General features: G+C 40.8%; 1 protein-coding gene across 1 annotated transcript in view; it reads left to right on the top strand.

Annotated features, from left to right (window-relative positions):
- The window catches only part of STK3 (serine/threonine kinase 3), a 245,238-nt gene that overhangs the window by 125,822 nt on the left and 96,696 nt on the right, over nucleotides 1-22,720 (top strand). The window contains exons 8-9 of the mRNA XM_056522374.1: nucleotides 2,732-2,857; nucleotides 14,376-14,574. Coding sequence (XP_056378349.1) covers nucleotides 2,732-2,857; nucleotides 14,376-14,574 — 325 coding nt within the window. The remainder of the gene's footprint in view (nucleotides 1-2,731; nucleotides 2,858-14,375; nucleotides 14,575-22,720) is intronic.

Genomic DNA, 22,720 nt, shown 5'->3' with positions numbered 1-22,720 from the left:
CCTTTTATGTAGGGACATATGGGGCCGATGATCGGCTACTTTTTAACTGATCACTTCCAAAAAGCAGTGATCAGTCGGTGTTTACTGATCACTTGCTCTATTTCACAGGGCAATATTGGCATCTGCTGATAATCACCCTTTTGTAATGGGCTCTTCAGTCACACAGACAACCCCTGACCATATGCCTATTGCGGGATCCATTGTGTGTCGCCTGCTTAAAGGAGTTATCCAGCAATAGAAAAACAATCTATAATCTTTCAAAAACCCTCCGTCTGTCTGTCTCCAGGTTGTGTGTGGTTCTGCAGCTCAGTTCCATTGAAGTGAATGGAGCGAAGTTGTAATACCACACACAACCTGGAGACATATGTGGATCTGTTTTTGAAAGAAATTTGCTCTATTTTTCTATTCCTGGATAACCCCTTTAATATCCCCTGCAGTATTGTGCAGATAATTGCTTTTTCTGAGTGGCTGTCAAATGAGTGCTGGTTAAAACCCTTCTGCATTCACATCTCGTTTTTACAATACGGTTCCCGTAGCAGGTTTTTTGGAAAAAATTTAATAAAAGTATGTCTCAAAACTGAACTGTATACACCTCTGTACGGTTTTAAACCGTATACGGTTTAAAAGCGCATGTCCGGTTGCATACGGTTTAATAAGTAAAAAAAAAAAAAAAAAAAATGATACGGTTTTATTTGTGGGAAGAACTTTCAGCGTGCACTGCGCATGTGCAAACTGCAAAACCGTATTGTGCAAACCGGATGGCACCGTACGCACATACGGTTCAGTACGGTTCCCATTGACCACCATTTAAAAACACCATTTAAAAAAAAAAAAAAAAAGTATACGGGTTGTATCCGGTTTTTCACCCGGACATAAAACCGTAGTAGACTACAGTTTTGTGTGCAGGAAAAAAAAACGGATAAAACTGTAAATGTTGCAAAACGTACACAACCAGATGCTACGGTTTGCAATATGGTTCCATACGTTTTTTTACACTGAAACCGGATACGGGAACCGTATTGCAAAAACGAGATGTGAATGCAGCCTTAGTTACCTTCATTTATATCTCTGCTTCACAGCAGCTTGATATACGGATGTTAACACATTCTTTGTTCCTTGACCTATGCTGTACTTAAAGGGGTACTCTGGTGCAAAATTATTATTATATATTTTTTTAAATCAATTGGTGCCAGAAAGTTAAACAGATTTGTAAGTTACTAATATTAAAACATCTTAATCCTTCCAGTACTTATAAGCTGCTGTATGCTCCAAAAGAAGGTTGTGCAGCTCTTTTTAGTCTGACCAAGGTGCTACCTGCTGACACCTCTGTTCGTATCCATGACATAGCTGCTGTATGCTCCAAAGGAAGCTAAGTACTGGAAGGATTATGATTTTTTTTAATAGAAGTAATTTACAAATCTATTTAACTTTCTGGAACCAGTTGATATTAGAGATGAGCGAACTTACAGTAAATTTGATTCGTCACGAACTTCTCGGCTCGGCAGTTGATTACTTATCCTGCATAAATTAGTTCAGCTTTCAGGTGCTCCGGTGGGCTGGAAAAGGTGGATACAATCCTAGGAGACTCTTTCCTAGGACTGTATCCACCTTTTCCAGCCCACCGGAGCACCTGAAAGCTGAACTAATTTATGCAGGATAAGTCCTCAACTGCCGAGCCGAGAAGTTTGTTACGAATCGAATTTACTGTAAGTTCGCTCATCTCTAGTTGATATGAATTTTTTTTTTCCCTCTGGACTACCCATTTAAGTCTATTGAATTTTTTGCCAAGCATCTTCAAACAGACTGCAGTGAGTCCGTGCCTGGTATAAAAGTAACCAGACTTGGTTGCTGCCAGAATCTGGCGGTGGTGGCTTATCTCCCTGAGGACAGAAGGGGTGGACAGTTAAAATCCAAGTTAAAGGGGTACTCCGCCCCTAGACATCTTATCCCCTATCCAAAGGATAGGGAATAAGACGTCAGATCGCCGAGGTCCCGCCGCTTGGGACACCCGCAATATAGCAAGCAGCACCCACCTGTAACTGCTTCCGGAAGCACTGGAGGTTCTCTGGCTAATTCCTCCCGGCCACGGGGAAGGAAGATCGTGACGTCACGACCCCGCCCCCGTGTAACATCCCGCCCCGCCCCCTCAATGCAAGTCTATGGGAGGAGGCGTGACGGCCGTCACGCCCCCTCCCATAGACTTGCATTGAGGGGGCGGGGCCTGACATCACACGGAGCGCGGAGTCGTAGGTCACGATCTTCCTTCCCAGTGGCCGGGAGGAATTAGCCAGAGAACCTCCAGTGCTTCCGGAAGCAGTTACAGGTGGGTGCTGCTTGCTATATTGCGGGGATCCCCAGTGGCGGGACCCCGACGATCTGACATCTTATCCCCTATCCTTTGGATAGGGGATAAGATGTCTAGGGACGGAGTACCCCTTTAATACCCCCCTGACATAGTAGTGAAGTTGCCTCAGCACCTGCAATCGATGGTTAACTGTTGCTTCATTAAGTCTCTTTCGTTCGTCAGCGTCTCGAGTGAGACTCTGCGTGATCTACAACTTTTGACTTGTCTGAGCGACATGTCAAAATTTATTTTTCATGACAGTAATGCTTTAAATTATCTTGTTAAGATTGTTTTGAATTATAAATTATTTTGCCTTTATTTTAGTATAAGCATGATAAAGTGTTTTATCGGAGCCTGTGATAGTAATTATCTGTATTTCCTCTGCAGCACACATTTATCAAAAATGCTAAACCGGTATCCATTCTCCGAGACCTCATCACAGAAGCGATGGACATCAAGGCAAAACGACACGAGGAGCAACAGAGAGAACTAGAAGAAGAGGATGAAAATTCTGTAAGGTTTTTTTTTTTTTTTTTTTCTTTCTGACATAGTAGATATATTATTAGACTGATTTCCTTATCCACATCCTGTCGTCTATTCATAGTGACCCTGTATTTTTGGACATGGATGTTATTACACAGCACTAACTTGTATGTTCTTGTAGTACAGTTGTCCCTCCAAGTTGCAATATTAATTGGTTCCGGGACGACCATTGTATGTTGAAACCATCGTATGTTGAGACCATAACTCTATGGAAACCTGGTAATTGGTTCTGAAGCCACCAAAATGTCATCCAAAAAAAGGAAAATGTGAGGATTAAAGAAAAATAAGTAGATAACTAATATAGATAAAGCAAATCCTTACATATAAAAGTAAGAAAGATCTGCTGGGAGCTGTAAATCACTGTACATGTCAGTGTTTTCCAAGCAGGGAGCCTCCAGCTTTTGCAAAACTACAACTCCCAGCATGCCCGGACAGCCTTTGGCTGTCCGGGCATGCTGGGAATTGTAGTTTTGCGACAGCTGGGGGCACCCTGCTTGGAAAACACTGGTCTATGTAGAGGACAGGAGCTTCTTCGGGGTCCTGTACAGTACACAGTCCTAAAAAAGGAACATGGAGCCGCCCTCACCTGGTGTCCAAAGGAGCAGCCAAGCTTGGCACAGGTAAAGAGTAAAGAACATGTAATACCTCTCTGTATTGTAGGGGGCGCTACCAGACACGAGTCAGTGCATGCACTTCAGTAATAGAGGTGTTTTACCAATGAATGCCTATTCTGATTGGTTGGTTCTTCCAGCCATTCACACGTTTCACAGATCTGGAATATTTGTAGTATTGTATGTTGAGTCTGGTTTCAACTTACAATGGTCCAGAATAGACCATTGTATGTTGAAACTATTGTATGTTGAGGCCATTGTTAGTTGAGGGATCACTGTATATGTATTCTAATCTAAATACCAAAAAAAGCTCTTCAGCTTTAAGCATAGTTATTTACTATACATGCAACCTGTTGCCCAAAGTATTGTCTGCCGTCTGCACAGCTTGTACCGGCCTTTACAGAATTGGGTTCTGCCGGTGACCAGACGGCATGTAGGGAATGGTTGCTGGCACGATGTCAGCGGGATTAATCAGCGGGATGATCCGCATCATCATCAGCAACAACCATGTCCTCTAATCCAGATAACTGGGCACTTCAAGAAGGATATAGTTTCATTGTTAGGAAGTGGAGTCATTATGTTTGTGTTGGTAATGCTGTGCATCATGAAGGTAGTCAGGAAAAAGCTGACATTCCACATTCGGCAAAAAGTTAAGTAAAAAAAGATGGACAGGTTGGAACCTATGTGGTAGGGAGTCAGGGAGATTGCTGCATCTGTGTGATTTACCTTCCTGTCTCTTTCATTTCTCATGTTTAGATTTTACATTTTTCGGTACAGGTAAATATTAGTGGTAATTCTATAGTTGTGGGTACTCCTGGTAAAGCAAAGCTTTGCAGGTAGTATTAACTTAGTTTATATCATAGTTAGCAACTTTTAAGAATATAATGTACAAGTGTGGGAGCTCTACGAAAAATATAAGAGACCTAAACCAAGGATACTGCGTTGCACATACCCGTGTGCCAAATATATACGGATTTAAAAAATGGAAAAATAGCAGTCCTACTAGGCTAGGAAGAAAATTTAGAATAAGGCAGAATAAATAGAGATAAATAAAAAAGAAGGAAAGGAAGTGTCTGATAAGATATAAAATATAATTACATTTATTTAATAATACTGTGAGGTCTGGGGCCGGGCTCTTGCTGCAGACAGATCACTAAAATAGAATGGTAAAAGTTAGTTATAAACATTTAAAACATGACGTTAAAATAGTATTGCACTTAAACGGTGGGACAATGGTGGGGGTTTATATTCCAATGTTCGTAATAGGATATGGCCAACAAACAGTTATTGCAGCGCTGGAGACTCGCAGTTCTGAGCCCACTGAGTATATACCCTGACGGCATGGGGACAAAGTACAAGAGGAAAAATAGATCAAAGTCAGGCACGTAGTGCCTCTTATCGGCTCCGGCGAAAGCAGTCATATGCGCATAGCAGTGCTTAAAGGTGATCCGGATTGAGGCCTCTCAGCCCCGGCAGCACGGGGAAGGTGTAGGAAAGGTAAAGATGTCTGGTACGGATGGTCATTGCGTAGGCTGGAAAAGGTAATGTTCGTTTGTAGCGTGTGGCAGCGCTTAAGGTCTTTGATGTTGGATCCCTCTCTACCCCGACGGCGCGGGGAGATGCTGAGAGGGCAGTAAAAGACCAGTGGTGGACAAATAATCCAAATAGTCCTGACTTCTTGTGCACAGGCAGTCTTGGACCAGACGTGTTTCGGGGAGTAGCGTCCCCTTTGAATATGCACCATTGAAAAAGGGGATGCTGCTCCCCGAAACGCGTCTGGTCCTAATTTGCCTTTGCACAAGAAGTCGGGACTATTTGTTTAACTGGCTTTTTCAGTATGAAATACTGAAAATTTTCTAATGAAAGCAAATTGCAAAACCTATTGGTTTTACAACATATCAAATGTTTTTGTATCTGACAGTCCTCATTTAAGCCTTAAGGGCCAGGGGTGCTTTCCCCAGCAGAGCTAGAGCTTAAAGTAAACCAGCCCATCTCTTCTCCTTCTCTGCCTCTGTGCATTTTTGCAGCCCACTGACGCTCACTCGAAGGCAGGTAAGAATAGAGGCAGTGAATATGAGGAGAAAAGCTTGTTTTCTATTGGCTCTTTCCATACAGGGAAGCGCCCACTGGGCACTTATTTGCATAGTAACAAAAAGGCCTTCATCTCTGCATTGGTAAGGACTGAGGAGATTAAAAATCCTGATGACTAGCCCTATCTAGCCATGTGCATATTTTCACCCCTCTTTTTCAGCTGACTGATCCCCCTTTTAAGCAGTCACTTCTTATAAAATGTTAACAGAGAAATGAGCACGTTTTCCTTTTGGAAAATTGGTTGCTAACCAGTTCAGACTTTATGAATGCACCAACAAGGATTGTCAAAAAGATCCCAGGCTGCTTCAGCATGAAACATTCTACTTCACACTCCTCTGTTTAAGAATATGAATGGCTATATTATATTCTATTACACATGTTAGCAAAACCTCAAAAAGTCATTACCAGTCTTCATGTCGGGCCCCTGAGACCAGCCCAGGCTGCAATACACATGTCCTTTTACGCCATTTCTCCTCTGTGTAAGTCTGCATGCTTGCCAGGACATTTTGCCTTCTTATAGGGGATAAAGTGTAAGGAAACATTCAGGGGGTAAACTAGTCCTCAACATGCAGCGAGAACACAGAAAAAAAACAAAGCAGAGTGACCCTGTTCTTTAAGGTAATAAATATTTGGCCGTATTCCCTGCAATCTGTCATGAACTGAGGTCTGATTGTGATACATTCTACCGCACAGCTGCTTGACCTCCTGAATCCAAATCCTATCCAAAAAATTAAAATTCTCTAGAAGAGGCCAGTCATAGTCAGTATGCTTAAACTAACATCGAGACATTCAGATCTCCATTACCCCCCCGTAGAATACTTTGCTTGCCGTTCTCTGCTAATTAAAAAAATCTGTTTACTTACCTCAGCACCTATCAAAACATGTCAGCCTGTCACAAGGCGTTTCCATCATATCGCTCACACCGTGGAGATGTACCCAGGGCAGCAGCACTGTATAACCAGCTCCTACCGTCACCTTAAAGAGCCTTGGTATGTCAGAGGACACAGCAGTATGTTATTTATGAAGTTATTATTTACAACAGTGTTTGCTAAGAAGAGGCCTCTAGCTGTGTAAAAACTACAACTCCCAGCATGCTGGAAGTAGTAGTTTTGCCACAGCTGGAGGCACCCTGGCTGGGATACACTGATTTACAAGCATCCTCTATTTGGTGTGACCTTTACTCTCATTGTACATTATATATATATATATATATATATATATATATATATATATATATATATTTATATATTTATTTATACAGTGGGGGAAAAGGTATTTAGTCAGCCACCAATTGTACAAGTTCTCCCACTTAAAAAGATGAGGCCTGTAATTTTCATCATAGATATATCTCAACTATGAGAGACATAATGAGAAAAAAAAATCCAAAAAATCGCATTTGTCTTAATTTTAAAGACTACTTGCAAGTTATGGTGGAAATAAAGTATTGAGTTTATCTTTTGCTATTGACCAAATACTTTGTTATATACCCTTTGTTAGCAATGACAGGTCAAACGTTTTCTGTAAGTCTTCACAAGATTTTTACACACTGTTGCTGGTATTTTGGCTCATTCCTCCATGCAGATCTCCTCTAGAGCAGTGATATTTTGGGCTGTCGCTGGGCAACACGGACTTTCAACTCTCTCCAAAGGTTTTTTAATGGGGTTGAGATCTGGAGACTGGCTAGGCCACTCCAGGACCTTGAAATGCTTCTTATGAAGCCACGTTACCCAGGCAGTGTGTTTGGGATCATTGTCATGCTGAAAGACCCAGCCATGTTTTATCTTCAATGCCCTTGCTGATGGAAGGAGGTTTTAACTCAAAATCTCGAGATACATGGCCCCATTCATTCTTTCCTTTTCACGGATCAGTCGTCTTGGTCCCTTAGCAGAAAAACAGCCCCAAAGCATGATTTTTCCACCCCCATGCTTCACAGTAGGTATGGTGTTCTTTGGATGCAACTCAGCATTCTTTCTCCTCCAAACACGACCAGTTGAGTTTTTACCAAAAAGTTTTACTTTGGTTTCATTGACCATTTGACATTCTCCCAATCCTCTTCTGGATCATCCAAATGCTCTCTAGCAAACTTCAGACGGGCCTGGACATGTACTGGTTTAAACAGGGGGACACGTTTGTCACTGCATGATTTGAGTCCCTGGCAGCGTAGTGTGTTGCTGATGGTAGCCTTTGTTACTTTGGTCCCAGCTCTTTGCAGGTCATTCACTAGGTCCCCCCGTGTGGTTAAGGGATTTTTGCTCACCGTTCTTGTGATAATTTTGACACCATGGGGAGAGATTTTGCATGGAGCCCCAGATCTAAAGAGATTCAGTGGTTTTGTATGTCTTCCATTTTCTAATAATTGCTCTTACAGTTCATTTCTTCACACCAAGCTGCTTACCTATTGCAGATTCAGTCTTCCCAGCATGGTGCAGGTCTACAATTTTGTTTCTGGTGTCCTTTGACAGCTCTTTGGTCTTGGCCATAGTGGAGTTTGGAGTGTGACTGTTTGAGGTTGTGGACAGGTGTCTGTTATACTGATAACAAGTTCAAACAGGTGTCATTAATAGAGGTAATGAGTGGAGGACAGAGGAGACTCTTAAAGAAGTTGTTTCAGGTCTGTGAGAGCCAGAAATCTTGCTTGTTTGTAGGGGACCAAATTACTTATTTTCCACCCTAACTTGCAAACAAATTCTTTCAAAATCGGGCAATGTGATTTTATGGATTTTTTTTTCTCATTATGTCTCTCATAGTTAAGGTATACCTATGATTAAAATTACAGGCCTCTCTTGTCTTTTAAGTGGGCGAACTTGCACAATTGGTGGCTGACTAAATACTTTTTTGCCCCTCTCTATGCCACAAAAACAAACATTTTCTATTAGATAAGCACAGATGGTACAACAGGCAACACTTGGCCTCAAATCACACTGCTGTTGATGTATTCACTACTCTTTGTTAGACCCATAACATGACACTGTGTTGGCAACCAATTGACCACATTGACTACGAATGTCCGTCAGGTTCCACCGATTTGATGGAAAGAATAATGATGCATTCCGCACTTTTCTGTGAAAAGGAGACATTGATGGAAGTGCGAACATGGCCTTAGGTCACATTTGTTCTATCAATCAGAAATTTGGTTTTCTTAAAGGACTTGTGACCAACCCCCCACGATTAGGTATTTAGTCATTGAATAAATAATGTAGGGTGTCCCGATCACACACCTTTTTACAGTATCTTGGTAAACCCTTCCTTTTTTATAGTTTGTCTGACAGGGAATATGTCACAAGGGAGGGAATTAAATTTTAATAATGGGAGGGACTATTAGATGATGGGCGGGATTATACAGTATACCCCAGTTTATTACCAGATATTCACTCCCAATTTTTTAAATAAGTGTACCTGTCATTAACAAAAACTTTTTATATAATGCAGATAATATCATTATATACATTGATTAAAAAATGTGTATATTTTTGGAAGAAATCAGTCTTGTCATCGGTGCCCAGAGCCCGGCTCACGCCCATCTGACTTCTTAAATTGTCAGACAAACTATTAACCCACATATCTGAGTAACACAAGGGCGTGTCAAAAAACACCAAAAAGGGGTGGGATCAGGGTACCCTAAGCTATTTAAAGGGATTATCCAGCTATTTATTTATATTATTATTTCTTCCCGGGCTGCTGCAATAACAAAAATGCCTTCCCTTTCGCTGCTTCCCTTGTGCTGTTGGAATTGGACTCCTGTCCTCCGCTCCGGTCTTCTTCCAGCTTCTGGGGCCTGACGCTTAACGCTGCCCTCAGCTAATTGCTGGCAGCAGTGATGTCCTACCTCGGCCTGTAATAGGCTGAGCTGCATAGTGATCCGCTCAGCCTTTCAGTGACTGAGGCAGAACATCACTGTGGCCGGTGATTCGCTTCGGGCAGCGTTAAGGGTCAGGCCCCAGAAGCTGGAAGAAGACGAGGACCGGAGGACAGGAGACTTAAATATCAGCAGCACCTGGGGAGCGGCAAGCAGAAAGTTATAATATTTATTATGTTAAGCTTATTATTTTTATTGGATCAGCCTGGGCAGAAATGAAAAATTTTAAATTAAAAACCGCTGGGTAATTTTTTTTTTATTCATGTAATCTCAGTTTTTTAATTGGCCACGCATCCTCTTTAAAGGAAATGTTTTCGTTTAGAAAACGTTAGATACTGTATGATGGAATTCTGAGGTAACAGTGGAGAATGACTTGTACTAGCCAGTAGCTGCAAAGAGGCTTTAGCTTCGGGGACCTTTCCATATGCAGATAGACCATTAATTTAAGAGAGTTTTGTAATACCTCATTGCCCTTGTGGTGGTGCTGCAGGAGACCTGAACACTCCTCACTGAACTACTTCCAGGGCTCGAGAGTATTATTGGTGCTCCAGCAGCTAAAAGTATGAATAAAGAAGGGAAGACTGTTCTATTAAGTCGATCTCCGTCTGACATTGGCGCAGGTCGCATGACTCACATTTACAATGGCTCTTCAGGTTTAATCAATACTAAACTGTTACTGGAGCGATTATCAATAGATAGGACTGAAGTGAAAGGGATCACAGCGCAGTATGGTCATGTGTGAACGCACCCTGATTTACTGCTTGTTTAGATAAACTTTCCTTCAGTACATTCATTCTCCTGCTCCGTGTATCCTAGTTTAGTTTGTTGTTTTCTGGTACCCCCTAGTGTCACATAGATGAACTGCATGCATATAGTTAAGGCTTACCACCAGAGCTATAAATGTTTTATATAAAAACAACAATTATTTATCTATAAATACTGAAAACATTTAGGATGTAAAGGGCTGAACCTTTGTGTGGAGGTTTTGTGGCTCTTTGTACCGTGTTAGCCAGAAGATAATACTGAAGCTCAGGTTTAGACTGGGGAAAAGGAAGGAATACTTGGCTAATCCCTGAATCAAAATGCAAATATGCAGACATGACAGTGGTTGGATCAGCACACCTTAGTTTGCCAGATTCTGAATATTTTCTGCTAGATAGTTCTTACTTTTCATGACTTAACAGTAGTGGTTGTTAAATATAAATAAAACACGTGTCCCCTTATTTGTTATGGTTTTTTGTTCATAAGTTTTCCTCCAGAAGGAACAAAATGGTCTCTGTAACATCACCTATAGGTAGCTACCCTTTAAGTAATTTTTTATTTTATTTTTTCAAATCAACTGGTGCCGGAAAGTTAAACAGATTTGTAGATTACTTTTATTTAAAAATCTTAATCCTTCCAGTACTTATCAGCTAAGTTGAGTTGTTCTTTTCTGCCTGACCACAGTGCTCTCTGCTGACACCTCTGTCCTTGTCAGGAACTGTTCAGAGTAGGAACATATCCCCATAGAAAACCTCTCCTGCTTTGGACAGTTCCTGACATGGACAGAAGTGGCAGCAGAGAGCTCTGTGGTTGAAAAGAACTACACAAATTCCTCTGGAGCATACAGCAGCTGATAAGTACTGGAAAAATGTAGATGTTTTTTTAAATAGAAATAATTTACAAATCTGTGTAACTTTTGATTTGTAAAAAATAAAAAAAATTTCCACCGAAGTACCCCTTTAGGTGTGACTAGGAAAGTTAGCCCATCAAGTCTGACGCTGACCTCTCCTAAGGGGAATTTCCAGTATTCAGTGAATTGTGTATTTAGCCATTTTCAAGATCTCTGCGTGCTGTCAGTAAATAGAGCATATGTGTGTATATATATATATGTGTGTGTGTGTATGTGTGTGTATATATATAGAGGAATATGCAAAGCAGCTCATTACATCACCTTTTCAGGTAATGTTCCCTGGTATCAGCTTAGTAAATACTCATCCCCTATATATATATAAAATATATATATACTGTGTGTGTGTGTGTGTGTGTGTGTGTATATATATATATATATATATATATATATATATATATATATATTCTTTTTTATATCCGGGATAAGAAAACCAGTCCTATGGCATGATTGCTTGGGAGAGCTCTGAAACACCGTAAAGAGCCGTGCACCTCTGATATCCATAATGGACTAGTGTAGTTCTGAGTAAAGGAATGACTCCAGGCATTCCCATCATATCTGCATCATAAATCTATATGTTTCATACATCTGTATTTTTACTTGTGCATTCAAATATGAATAATTATTCATTTTACTAAAATGAAGCAAATTAGCAACATTTCTAAGAGTATACATATATCAGTAGTGACTAGTAGAGAGAATGAAGGAAATCGCATTCACCCAAATAAATCTTCAGCATCAGAGAGTCTTTTATTTCAACACTTATAGCAGTAGAAAAGGGAAATTACAATTCCATGTGTACCCCTTGGCTGGAAGAAGCGTCCGCAGTTGACGTGAAATTGGTTGCCTATTGTTGGTGTGCCCTGCGTCTGAGAGCTTGCCGGCTCTTGCTCCCCGCCATGGAATTGTAATTTCCTTTTTCTACTGCTATAAGTGTTGGAATAAAAGACTCTCTGATGCTGAAGATTTATTCGGGTGAGTGCGACTTCATTCATTTTCTCTACTAGTTACTACTGATGCTATATATCTTTCTGAAGTCTGCACCCAAGAATACAGCCACATGCAGTATACACCGGTGTAACTGAAGCCTATATTGGGATAGCGTTTATTAGAGCAGTGCCTGATTTACATTTATCTCTTTGATTCATTCATACATATATTTTTTAAACATTTTTTGCCAGATGAAAATACTGACTTGTCTGTATAATGTAATGATCTAGACTAACAGTACTGTAGTATTATTCAGTATGAGAGCTAGTTCACACTATGGAAAATCAAGGTGGAAACCATGTGGAATGTCAGAGTTAAATTCTGAGCGGATTCTTCCTTGCATCAGACTCCCATTCACCTCAGTGGGTTTTATGCTACTCGGTACAAATAGAGTAAGTTCCGGGCTTATGATTCCAAAGCAGAACTGAATTTCAGCAAAAGAAAGAACATCTTCACTCTTCCAGCCAAATCTGCTAATAAAAGCCTATTAGGTCAGTGGGACGCTAACTTAAAGGGGTACTCCACTGGAAAACATTTTCGTTTAAATCAACTTTTGCCAGTAAGTAAAACAGATTTGTAAATTACTTCTATTAAAAAAAATCCCAATCCTTCCAGTACTTATCAGCTTCTGTATAATACAGAGGAAGTTCTTTTCTTTTGAAATTTTCTTTCTGCCTGACCACAGTGCTCTCTGCTGACACCTCTGTCCATGTCAGGAACTGTCCAGAATAGGAGCAAATCCCCATAGCAAACCTCTCTTGCTCTGGACAGTTCCTGAAATGGACTGAGTTGTCAACAGAGAGCACTTGTGGTCAGACAAAGGAAATTCGAAAAGCACTTCCTGTGGATTTTACAGCAGCTGATGAGTACTGGAAGGATTGGGATCTTTTTATAGAACGAATTTACAAATCTGTTTAACTTTTTGGCACCAATTGATTTAAAAGAAAATGTTTTCCTGTGGCGTATTCCTTTAAATGGCAAATTTTGCAAAAAAAAAAAAAAGGAATAATTTCACATAATTTTTACTCCATTTTGCCAAGGAGCTAACAGAGTATTTCAGCAAAGAAATTACTGCAAGTAAAATTTCCTTGCTAAGTTCCGTAGTGTGAACGTCCCCTTACTCTTGGGTGAAACCGGACTGTCTGTAATGGAGATTAAATGGGTACTCCACTGCCCCGGCATTTGGAACATTTTGTTCTGAACGCTGGGTGCGGGGGTCGGGAAGTCATGGCCACGCCCCACCAATGCAAGTCCACTCCCCCTCCCATAGACTTGCATTGAGGGGGCGTGGTTGAGATGTCACGACCCCCGCAGCCCACACCCAATTTTCAGAACAAATGTGTATGGGGTTATAGTGCAGATGAACGGGAGACAGTTTTCCTTTAACATCTCATACACCAACTTCCTAGTGTGTATGTAGGACCTAACTAACATCGTCTAACCAAACTGTCAGTTCTGCAGTGTAGAGCATGGAGGAAAGGGAAAGGATTAGCCCCAGTCAATGTTCAGCCCAAAGGTAAATTTCAGACTGCCCAATGCTTTATGTAACTGGTTCAGCTAGGCTGCAGACCATAGCTATGTTGTGATAATTTCGCGGTGCAGAACAGGTGAGCGCTAGTGTGTAGTGGACATGCTTTTTCATTGTAGTCTGTGTAAACGGAGCCTTACTAACTATATAATGGAACCGTGTGGTAGAAGCAATGTCTTTCCTTTTTGTTTTCAAATATTTGTGCTCCATATGGGGGTTATGAATCATACACTGGATTATCATCAGTTCGGCTTTGCATTCCAGGAACATTACTGCCACTGATTGGAAATGCTGTTGTATCCAATGCTGGAATCTGTTCCTTTCAACAATTCCCCAGCATCTGCTGAGCAGATCTTTCTGTTACTAAAAATGTCCTGCTTGTTTTTTCTTGGGATGAGAGAGCAGTAAAATATGGCAGCCTCCATAAATTGACCTCACACTTAACGTTTGCAGAATAAAGGTGCCTCCCGTTGCGCTCTCCAGCCCTATTGTCTTTGCTCAGCTATAATTGTAAATTATGACCCGGAGAAGTAGTCAAACCAATAAAACGTGCGGTTAAAGTTCATTGTTTTCTAGCATGAAACCTTTAGCGTTTATAGGAAGGCTTGAGGTTTTTGTGATGTGGTTACGCAAAATAAATTTATATAAACTAATCTTTAGTCTCAGGCAAGAGTTTCTGTGAAAGCTAATCCGGGGATCGTAACACTCAGTAACCCTTTGTTCATAACTATTATATGTTACAGGAGGAAGATGAACTTGACTCTCACACCATGGTGAAGACCAGCTCTGAGAGTGCCGGGACCATGAGGGCGGCCAGCACGATGAGCGAAGGTGCTCAAACCATGATCGAGCATAACAGTACCATGCTGGAATCTGATCTGGGCACCATGGTAATAAACAGTGACGAGGAAGAAGAGGAGGAGGAAGATGGCACTATGAAAAGTAGGTGTTTGTCCATTCACTAAGACCAATGTAAAAATGTGCCAAATTTATCACACTGTCTCGGGCTTTGGCTCTTAGTTTAGACCACATATTAGTTGTCTTACCCCCTCAAAAATTCACATTTTGGTGCACAAAGCCTCAATCACACCCCATTCCCTCTACAGTCTCGTCCACACTTCTGAATTTCCGTCTGGAGATATTCCGGGTGTAGATTCTGTCTGCAGTAGGCGCCACTGAAATCGACTGTGCGGATGTGCACTGTCACATTTGATGCGCAGTCTGGGCAGCATTCCGCCAACAGAATTGACATGTGAATTCTTTTGGCGTGTTCTGAATCTTGAATTTCAGCTGCAGAATCTTCTGCCAGGAAATTGCGCAGTGAGTACGGTGCAGCAGCATTGAAAACAATGGGACTCTGCTGCAAGTGGCATTCCACAGTGGAATTTTTAGGTCGTAGATATAGCAGTGTGGATGTGCCCTTGAGCAAAATGCAAATGCCTAAAAAATGAATAAACCATAATATTAAATGTAGCGCAAGTCATGTGAGCCATGTGGCACAAATTGTTTCTGCCTACAAAACACTTTAGATTTCACTGCCATGTTTCCAGTTGGGATTACGCCTTTCTGAGTAAGATGTATGGACCTCACTTCTGTGGCATCTAGAAACAATGAAATATTTATCAGTGAAAGACCATGTAAGAACCAACCCCACTGACTAGAAGAATGGTTAAAAAAATTAAATAAAAAAATTCCCAATAGGAATAAAAGGGGAACGGCACAATGCAGAGTTTTATGAAAATATCTAAGGCTGATTTCACACCAGGTCATCTGTGAACGTTTAATGCGAGTGCGAGGAATGGTCCTAGAGTGTGTGTGCTAAACATAGCCATAGACCCTCTATTTATAATGAGGCTAGAGATGAGCGAATTTACAGGAAATTCAATTCGTCACGAACTTCTCGGCTCAGCAGTTGATGACTTATCCTGCATAAATTAGTTCAGCTTTCCGGTGCTCCTGTGGGCTGGAAAAGGTGGATACAGTCCTAGGAGACTCTTTCCTAGGACTGTATCCACCTTTTCCAGCCCACGGGAGCACCGGAAAGCTGAACTAATTTATGCAGGATAAGTCATCAACTGCCGAGCCGAGAAGTTTGTGATGAATCGAATTTACTGTAAATTCGCTCATCTCTAATGGAGGCCAAAACTGTGGCATTTTGGCCTCGATTCAGGTGGCATCTATTGGGGTTTGCAGGATAGAATAGCACTGACTTTAGTGATAATCAATATAACTAAAATCACCCTACGTTTGCTTGGCTTCTAGAGAAACATGGTGGCGCCAGCATTTGGCAGCAAATTGTCTAAATGAGCATCTGTGTCCATCTATGGCAGTGTTTTCTGAACAGTGTGTTTCCAGCTGTTGCAAAACTACAACTCCCAGCATGCTCGGGCATGCTGGAAGTTGTAGTTTTGCAATAGTTGGAGACACCATTGGGACAACACTGATTTATGGTGACTGAATGAGAAGTTTTACACAGTGGGCAGTGGGTTAAATGGGTTTATTGCCTAAAAAATTCCAAAACGTTTCTTTACCTACATACAAAGAGACACTGTTTCCTCGGTCTCCTCTCTTATACTAATCTCATGGTTTCGGTCCTCTATGGAAATGCGTGTGCTCCAATCTTCAGACCACAAAGATGATAAATATTATCCACGCTCCCGACTGCTCTTGGAATGACAATACTTGGAGTGCATACTGGTGATAATAGGAAAGCAGAGGGGAGAACATACCTGAAAATTGCTGCAAAATACATTTGGAACTAGCTCCACTACTTTCCATTACCTCTGTTACATGAAGATGATGAATAGCTGTCATTTTTTTGCTGAACCCTGTCGAATGTCAGACAGATAAAAATCAAAATGTAAACTTTCTGTATACACACATATATTATATATATATATATATATATATATATATATATATATATATATATATATACCGTATATACACAGTAGTCCCTCAAGTTACAATATTAATTGGTTCCGGGACAACCATTGTATGTTGAAACCATTGTATGTTGAGACCATAACTCTATGGAAACCTGGTAATTGGTTCTAAAGGCACCAAAATGTCATCCAAAAATAGGAAAAAGTGAGGATTAAAGAAAAATAAGTAGATAACTAATATAGATAAAGCAAATCCTTACATATAAAAGTAAGAAAGATCTGCTGGGAGCTGTAAATCACTGTCTGTTAGTGTTTCCCAAGCAGGGAGCCTCCAGCTGTTGCAAAACTACAACTCCCAGCATGCCCGGACAGCCTTTGGCTGTCCGGGCATGCTGGGAATTGTAGTTTTGCAACAGCTGGGGCCACCCTGCTTGGAAAACACTGTCTATGTAGAGGACAGGGGCTTCTTCAGGGTCCTGTACAGAACACGCAATGTCCTAAAAAAGTAACATGGAGTCTCCCTCACCTGGTGTCCAAAGGAGCAGGTAACCCTGGTACAGGTAAAGTGTACAGAACATGTAATACCTCCCTGTACTGTAGGGGGCGCTATCAGACACCAGGCAGGGCATGCACTTCAGTAATACAGGGGTTTTACCAGTGAATGCCCATTCTGATTGGTCTGTTCTTCCAGCCATTGACACAGATATGGACTGTCTGTAGCATTGTATGTTGAGTCTGCTTTCAACTTATGATTGTCCAGAAAAGACCATTGTATGTTGAAACTATTGTATGTTGAGGCCATTGTAAGTTGAGGGATCACTGTATGTATCTATGTATATATATATATATATATATATATAAATGTGTGTATATATATTTGTTAATAATATATATCATTTTATTTCTCTTCACTGTTTTGTTGGAAAAATAACTTTATATGGCACTTTGTTTGGATTATGTAAGAAGCCTAGTGGATGGCGTCTATTAAACATTTTCCCACTAGATGGCGAGGGAGAGCAGATCATGATGCATAAAGCTCTTATTAATATTGCACAAGATGTTATTGATAGATATTTTACCTCTTTTTTTTTTTTGTAAAGAAAGCCATCCATGCAGAATTGTTAAGCTTTGATATGTTTTATTTGTGTTCCTTTTTAAATTTTGGTTTTAGTTGATGGAGATCCATATTAAAGCTATTCTGCAACTTATATCTTTGAGTTTAGGCTGGTCATGTGTAAGGCATTTTCCAGCTTTTAAAAATTTGACATATCCTCTGATTAGTGAAAGCACACACTATATAGCAGCACCTTTTTAGACACCATGAATTTATAAGTGTTATTATACATATAAATTTGAGGTTCAATTTTTGCGCAATTTGATCAGACTCTGCAACCTTAAGGCGAACCATCGTATCAATTTATAGGATAGGCCATCAGTATTCAGTATCTTGGCACCATTGCCGATCAAGTTTATATCCGTTTCGAGTTTGAGTTTCAAGGTATTGTATTGCTGTACTATTCATTTTAAGTAAAACAGTGAAATTCACCTCCACTGTAAAAATTATGAAATTTATTAGCCAGCCCAGAACTGATTAAAACCTGCAGTAACACAGTCCCTTTAACCGCTTAAGGACCAAGTGTATTTCAGTTTTTGCACTTTCAATTTTTCCTCATTACACTTAACCTTTTCAAATTTGCACCTAAAAATCCATATGGTGGGCTTTTTTTTTTTATTTGCGCCACCAATTCTACTTTGTAATGACATCAGTAATTTTACCCAAAAATCTACGGCAAAACGGGAAAGAAAAATTATTGTGCGACAAAATTGAAGAGAAAAAGCCATTTTGTAACTTTTGGGGGCTTCTGTTTCTACGCAGTAATTTTTTCGGTAAAAATTACACCTTCTCTTTAGTCTATAACTCCATATGGTTAAAATTAGAGATGAGCGAACTTACAGTAAATTCGATTCGTCACGAACTTCTCGGCTCGGCAGTTGATGACTTATCCTGCATAAATTAGTTCAGCCTTCAGGTGCTCCGGTGGGCTGGAAAAGGTGGATACAGTCCTAGGAAAGAGTCTTCTAAGACTGTATCCACCTTTTCCAGCCCATGGGAGCACCTGAAAGCTGAACTAATTTATGCAGGATAAGTCATCAACTGCCGAGCCGAGAAGTTCGTGACGAATCGAATTTACTGTAAGTTCGCTCATCTCTAGTTAAAATGATACCCTACTTATGTAAGTTTGATTTTGTCGTACGTCTGGAAAAAATCCTAACTACATGCACGAAAATTAATAAAAATAGAAAATGGCAGCAGCACACTTGGTCAACAAAATTGAGGCTCTTATCCTGTGAAATAGGGGAGGGGATGCACGGCTACAGAGGGAGCCACTCCCCCCAAATTGCACAGCAATAAGTTTTTTTTTTTTTAGTTTTTGCTGTGCAATTTGGGGGGAGTGACTCCCTCTGTAGCCGTACATCCCCTCCCCTATTTCACAGGAGATGGTTTAGATTGATAGTTGATCAAAAATTGCACTAAGAGCCTCCATTTTGTTGACCAAGTGTGCTGCTGCCATATTTCGGACTTTGACATATTTTTCCGCGTACGCCATTGACCGTGTGGTTTAATAAATGACCTTTTTTATAATGGTTTGGACATTTACGCACGTGGCAATACCACATATGTATGTTTTTATTTTTATATACACACTTTTTTTTTTTTTTTTTACGGAAAGGGGGGTGTGATATTGATTTTTAAAACTTTTTTTTATGCAGTGTTATAGCCCCCTCTAGTGGTGAAAATACAGCATACACTGATTGCAGGCACTGTTCAATTCATTGCCACAGGAATGCATTGATCGCTGTTTTCTGCACTTGATTGCTGAAGCCTGGATTTCAGGCTTGGAGCAATCAAACGCCGATCGGCCAGCCGGTAAGAAGGTAAGACACCTGCTGCTGTTGTCTCTGCTGTTCGGGATTTTTTTTTATTTTTTTTTAATTTTTTTTAACACCTTTAAACTTTAAAGAGCTCAGCCTACCCACCATGAATCGATAGATCAGCACCATTATATATTTAAAATGTGAGAAATCGGGTAGAAAACAGACATGGTGCACATCTACAATCTTGTATAATGATCTGATTGCTTCTCAGCATAATATCAAAATCTAACAGGTTGTTAGTATATACATTTCTGATCAAAAAGTACAAGCCCACTCGCGGCCACGTCAAGGCCACCTATATAGAGTGGGTCCCTAACGTCCCTAGCATAAAATGGCGCAGCACTGGGCGGCGTCCACCACCGCCGCAACACCAGTGCCCACGGGGGGGATGCTGGAGCGGCCCCAATGCCACTCAGTGCTGGAGCGGCCCCAATGCCACTCAAATCAGTCTATGGGTCGCACCTCCCCGCAGACACGGCGCCACGGCAGCAACGGATGCCGCACAGCACCACACAGCATATAGGGTTGGGCTGAGGGGATGGGGAAGAGTGGGGAATATTTAAAATGTGAGTTTGCACAATCTCTAGAGAAGTAGCTGTGCAGTCAGTAGAGGCTTTAGAACCAGCCAGGTAAGTACACTCGGTTGCTGTATACTTATTATTGAAGCTGTTGTCTACCTTTCCGCCTCAGCCAGCCAGGCCTTTTCCCTGCCGCAGTCACTACTTGGGAAATGTAATGATACCTGGGAGCTGAGGTTCCAATACCCTTTTAGATGGCAACTTTTATTTAGGCCATGTTCACATGTTGTTTTGCCCCCTATATTTAGCATGTATGTTGGGAGTGCTCCTGACATACTGCCTAAACCAGCGGTCTTCAAACTGTGGCCCTCCAGATGTTGCAAAACTACAACTCCCAGCATGCCCGGACAGCGGCTGTCCGGGCATGCTGGGAATTGTAGTTTTGCAACATCTGGAGGGCCACAGTTTGAAGACCAATGGCCTAAACGTATCCACCTCTGTTTGGCCAATATAAATCAGGAGAGATCATCAGTAGAGATGAGCGAACTTACAGTAAATTCGATTCGTCACGAACTTCTCGGCTCGGCAGTTGATGACTTATCCTGAATAAATTAGTTCATCTTTCAGGTGCTCCGGTGGGCTGGAAAAGGTGGATACAGTCCTAGGAAAGAGTCTCCTAGGACTGTATCCACCTTTTACAGCCCACCGGAGCACCGGAAAGCTGAAATAATTTATGCAGGAAAAGTCATCAACTGCCGAGCCGAGAAGTTCGTGACGAATCGAATTTACTGTAAGTTCGCTCATCTCTAATCATCAGTTTCCCCAGGGCTAATTTTGAGGAGTAATTTTATTCCACTATTTGCTTTTACAGTGGGATAGATTGAGGTCTTCTAGAGATGAGCGAACTTACAGTAAATTCGATTCGTCACGAACTTCTCGGCTCGGCAGTTGATGACTTTTCCTGCATAAATTAGTTCAGCTTTCAGGTGCTCCAGTGGGCTGGAAAAGCTGGATACAGTCCTATGAGACTCTTTTCTAGGAATGTATCCACCTTTTCCAGCCCACCAGAGCACCTGAAAGCTGAACTAATTTACACATCAACTGCCGAGCATCAACTGCCGAGCCGAGAAGTTCGTGACGAATCAAATTTACTGCAAGTTCGCTCATCTCTAATGTCTTCCATCAGAGATATACATGGGGAGTCCTGTGACATATACTTATGATGGGCAAAACATTAATGTGGGAAGGGGCCTAATAAAGTTAATTTATTTGGCATGTCCTCTGAAAATGTAGGTTTTTCTACTGCAAATAGTCTAATCTATGAACTAAAGTCTCGTCGATTTTACGCAGGTTCTGATATTCTATGCAATTTCATGTCAAAAACGAATTTTCTTAGAAGGGGGTATTAAATAAAACATGGTCTGGTCAAACCATATGTGATGTTTAATTTACCTAGAAACAGAGAATGTGTCAGCAGATAAGAACCATTCCACCCATTTACTCTTCCCAATATTCTGAATACTTTGAATAGACCCTGTCCCTATCTTATATGAAGGATATCCTTATTCCTATCCCTATCTTATATGAAGGATAGCCTTATTCCTATCCCTATCTTATATGAAGGATATCCTTATTCCTATCCCTATCTTATATGAAGGATATCCTTATTCCTATCCCTATCTTATATGAAGGATATCCTTATTCCTATCCCTATCTTATATGAAGGATAGTCTTATTCCTATCCCTATCTTATATGAAGGATAGCCTTATTCCTATCCCTATCTTATATGAAGGATAGTCTTATTCCTATCCCTATCTTATATGAAGGATAGTCTTATTCCTATCCCTATCTTATATGAAGGATATCCTTATTCCTATCCCTATCTTATATGAAGGATATCCTTATTCCTATCCCTATCTTATATGAAGGATATCCTTATTCCTATCCCTATCTTATATGAAGGATAGCCTTATGCTTATCCCATGCATGTTTAAACTCCTTCACTGTATTTGCAGCGACCACTTCTACAGGAAGGCTATTCCATGCATCCACTACTCTCTCAGTAAAGTTATACTTCCTGATATTACTTCTAAACCTTTGCTCTCTAACATAAAACTATGTCTTCTTGTGGTAGTTTCTTTTCTTCCAAATATTTTCACCTCCGTTTCCGTGTTGATTCCTTTTATTTAAAAGTCTCTATCATATCCCCTCTGTCTCGTCTTTTTTTCTATACATGTTAAGGTCCTTTACCATTCCAGGGAGGTTTTATCTTGCAATTTTACTAGTTTAATAGCTCTTATTTTAACCCTCTCCAATGTATCTACAGTGGTCCCTCAAGTTACAATATTAATTGGTTCTGGGACGACCATTGTATGTTGAAACCATTGTATGTAGAGACCAGAACTCTATGGAAACCTGGTAATTGGCTCTGAAGCCCCAAAATGTCATAAAAAAATAGGAAAAGGTGAGGATTAAAGAAAAATAAGTAGATAACTAATATAGATAAAGCAAATCCGTACAAATAATAGAAAGAAAGATCTGTTGGGAGCTGTAAATCACTGTCTATGTCAGTGTTTCCCAACCAGGGTGCCTCCAGCTGTTGCAAAACTACAACTCCCAGCATGCCCGGACAGCCGTTGGCTGTCCGGGCATGCTGGAAGTTGTAGTTTTGCAACAACTGGGGGCACCCTGGTTGGGAAACAATGGTCTATGTAGAGGACAGGAGCTTCTTCAGGGTCCTATACAGT

Source organism: Hyla sarda, chromosome 5, assembly GCF_029499605.1.
Source record: "Hyla sarda isolate aHylSar1 chromosome 5, aHylSar1.hap1, whole genome shotgun sequence".
NCBI classification, from domain to species: domain Eukaryota; kingdom Metazoa; phylum Chordata; class Amphibia; order Anura; family Hylidae; genus Hyla; species Hyla sarda.
Note: the sequence above shows the minus strand (reverse complement) of the source record. Positions and strands in the feature narration are given on the sequence as shown.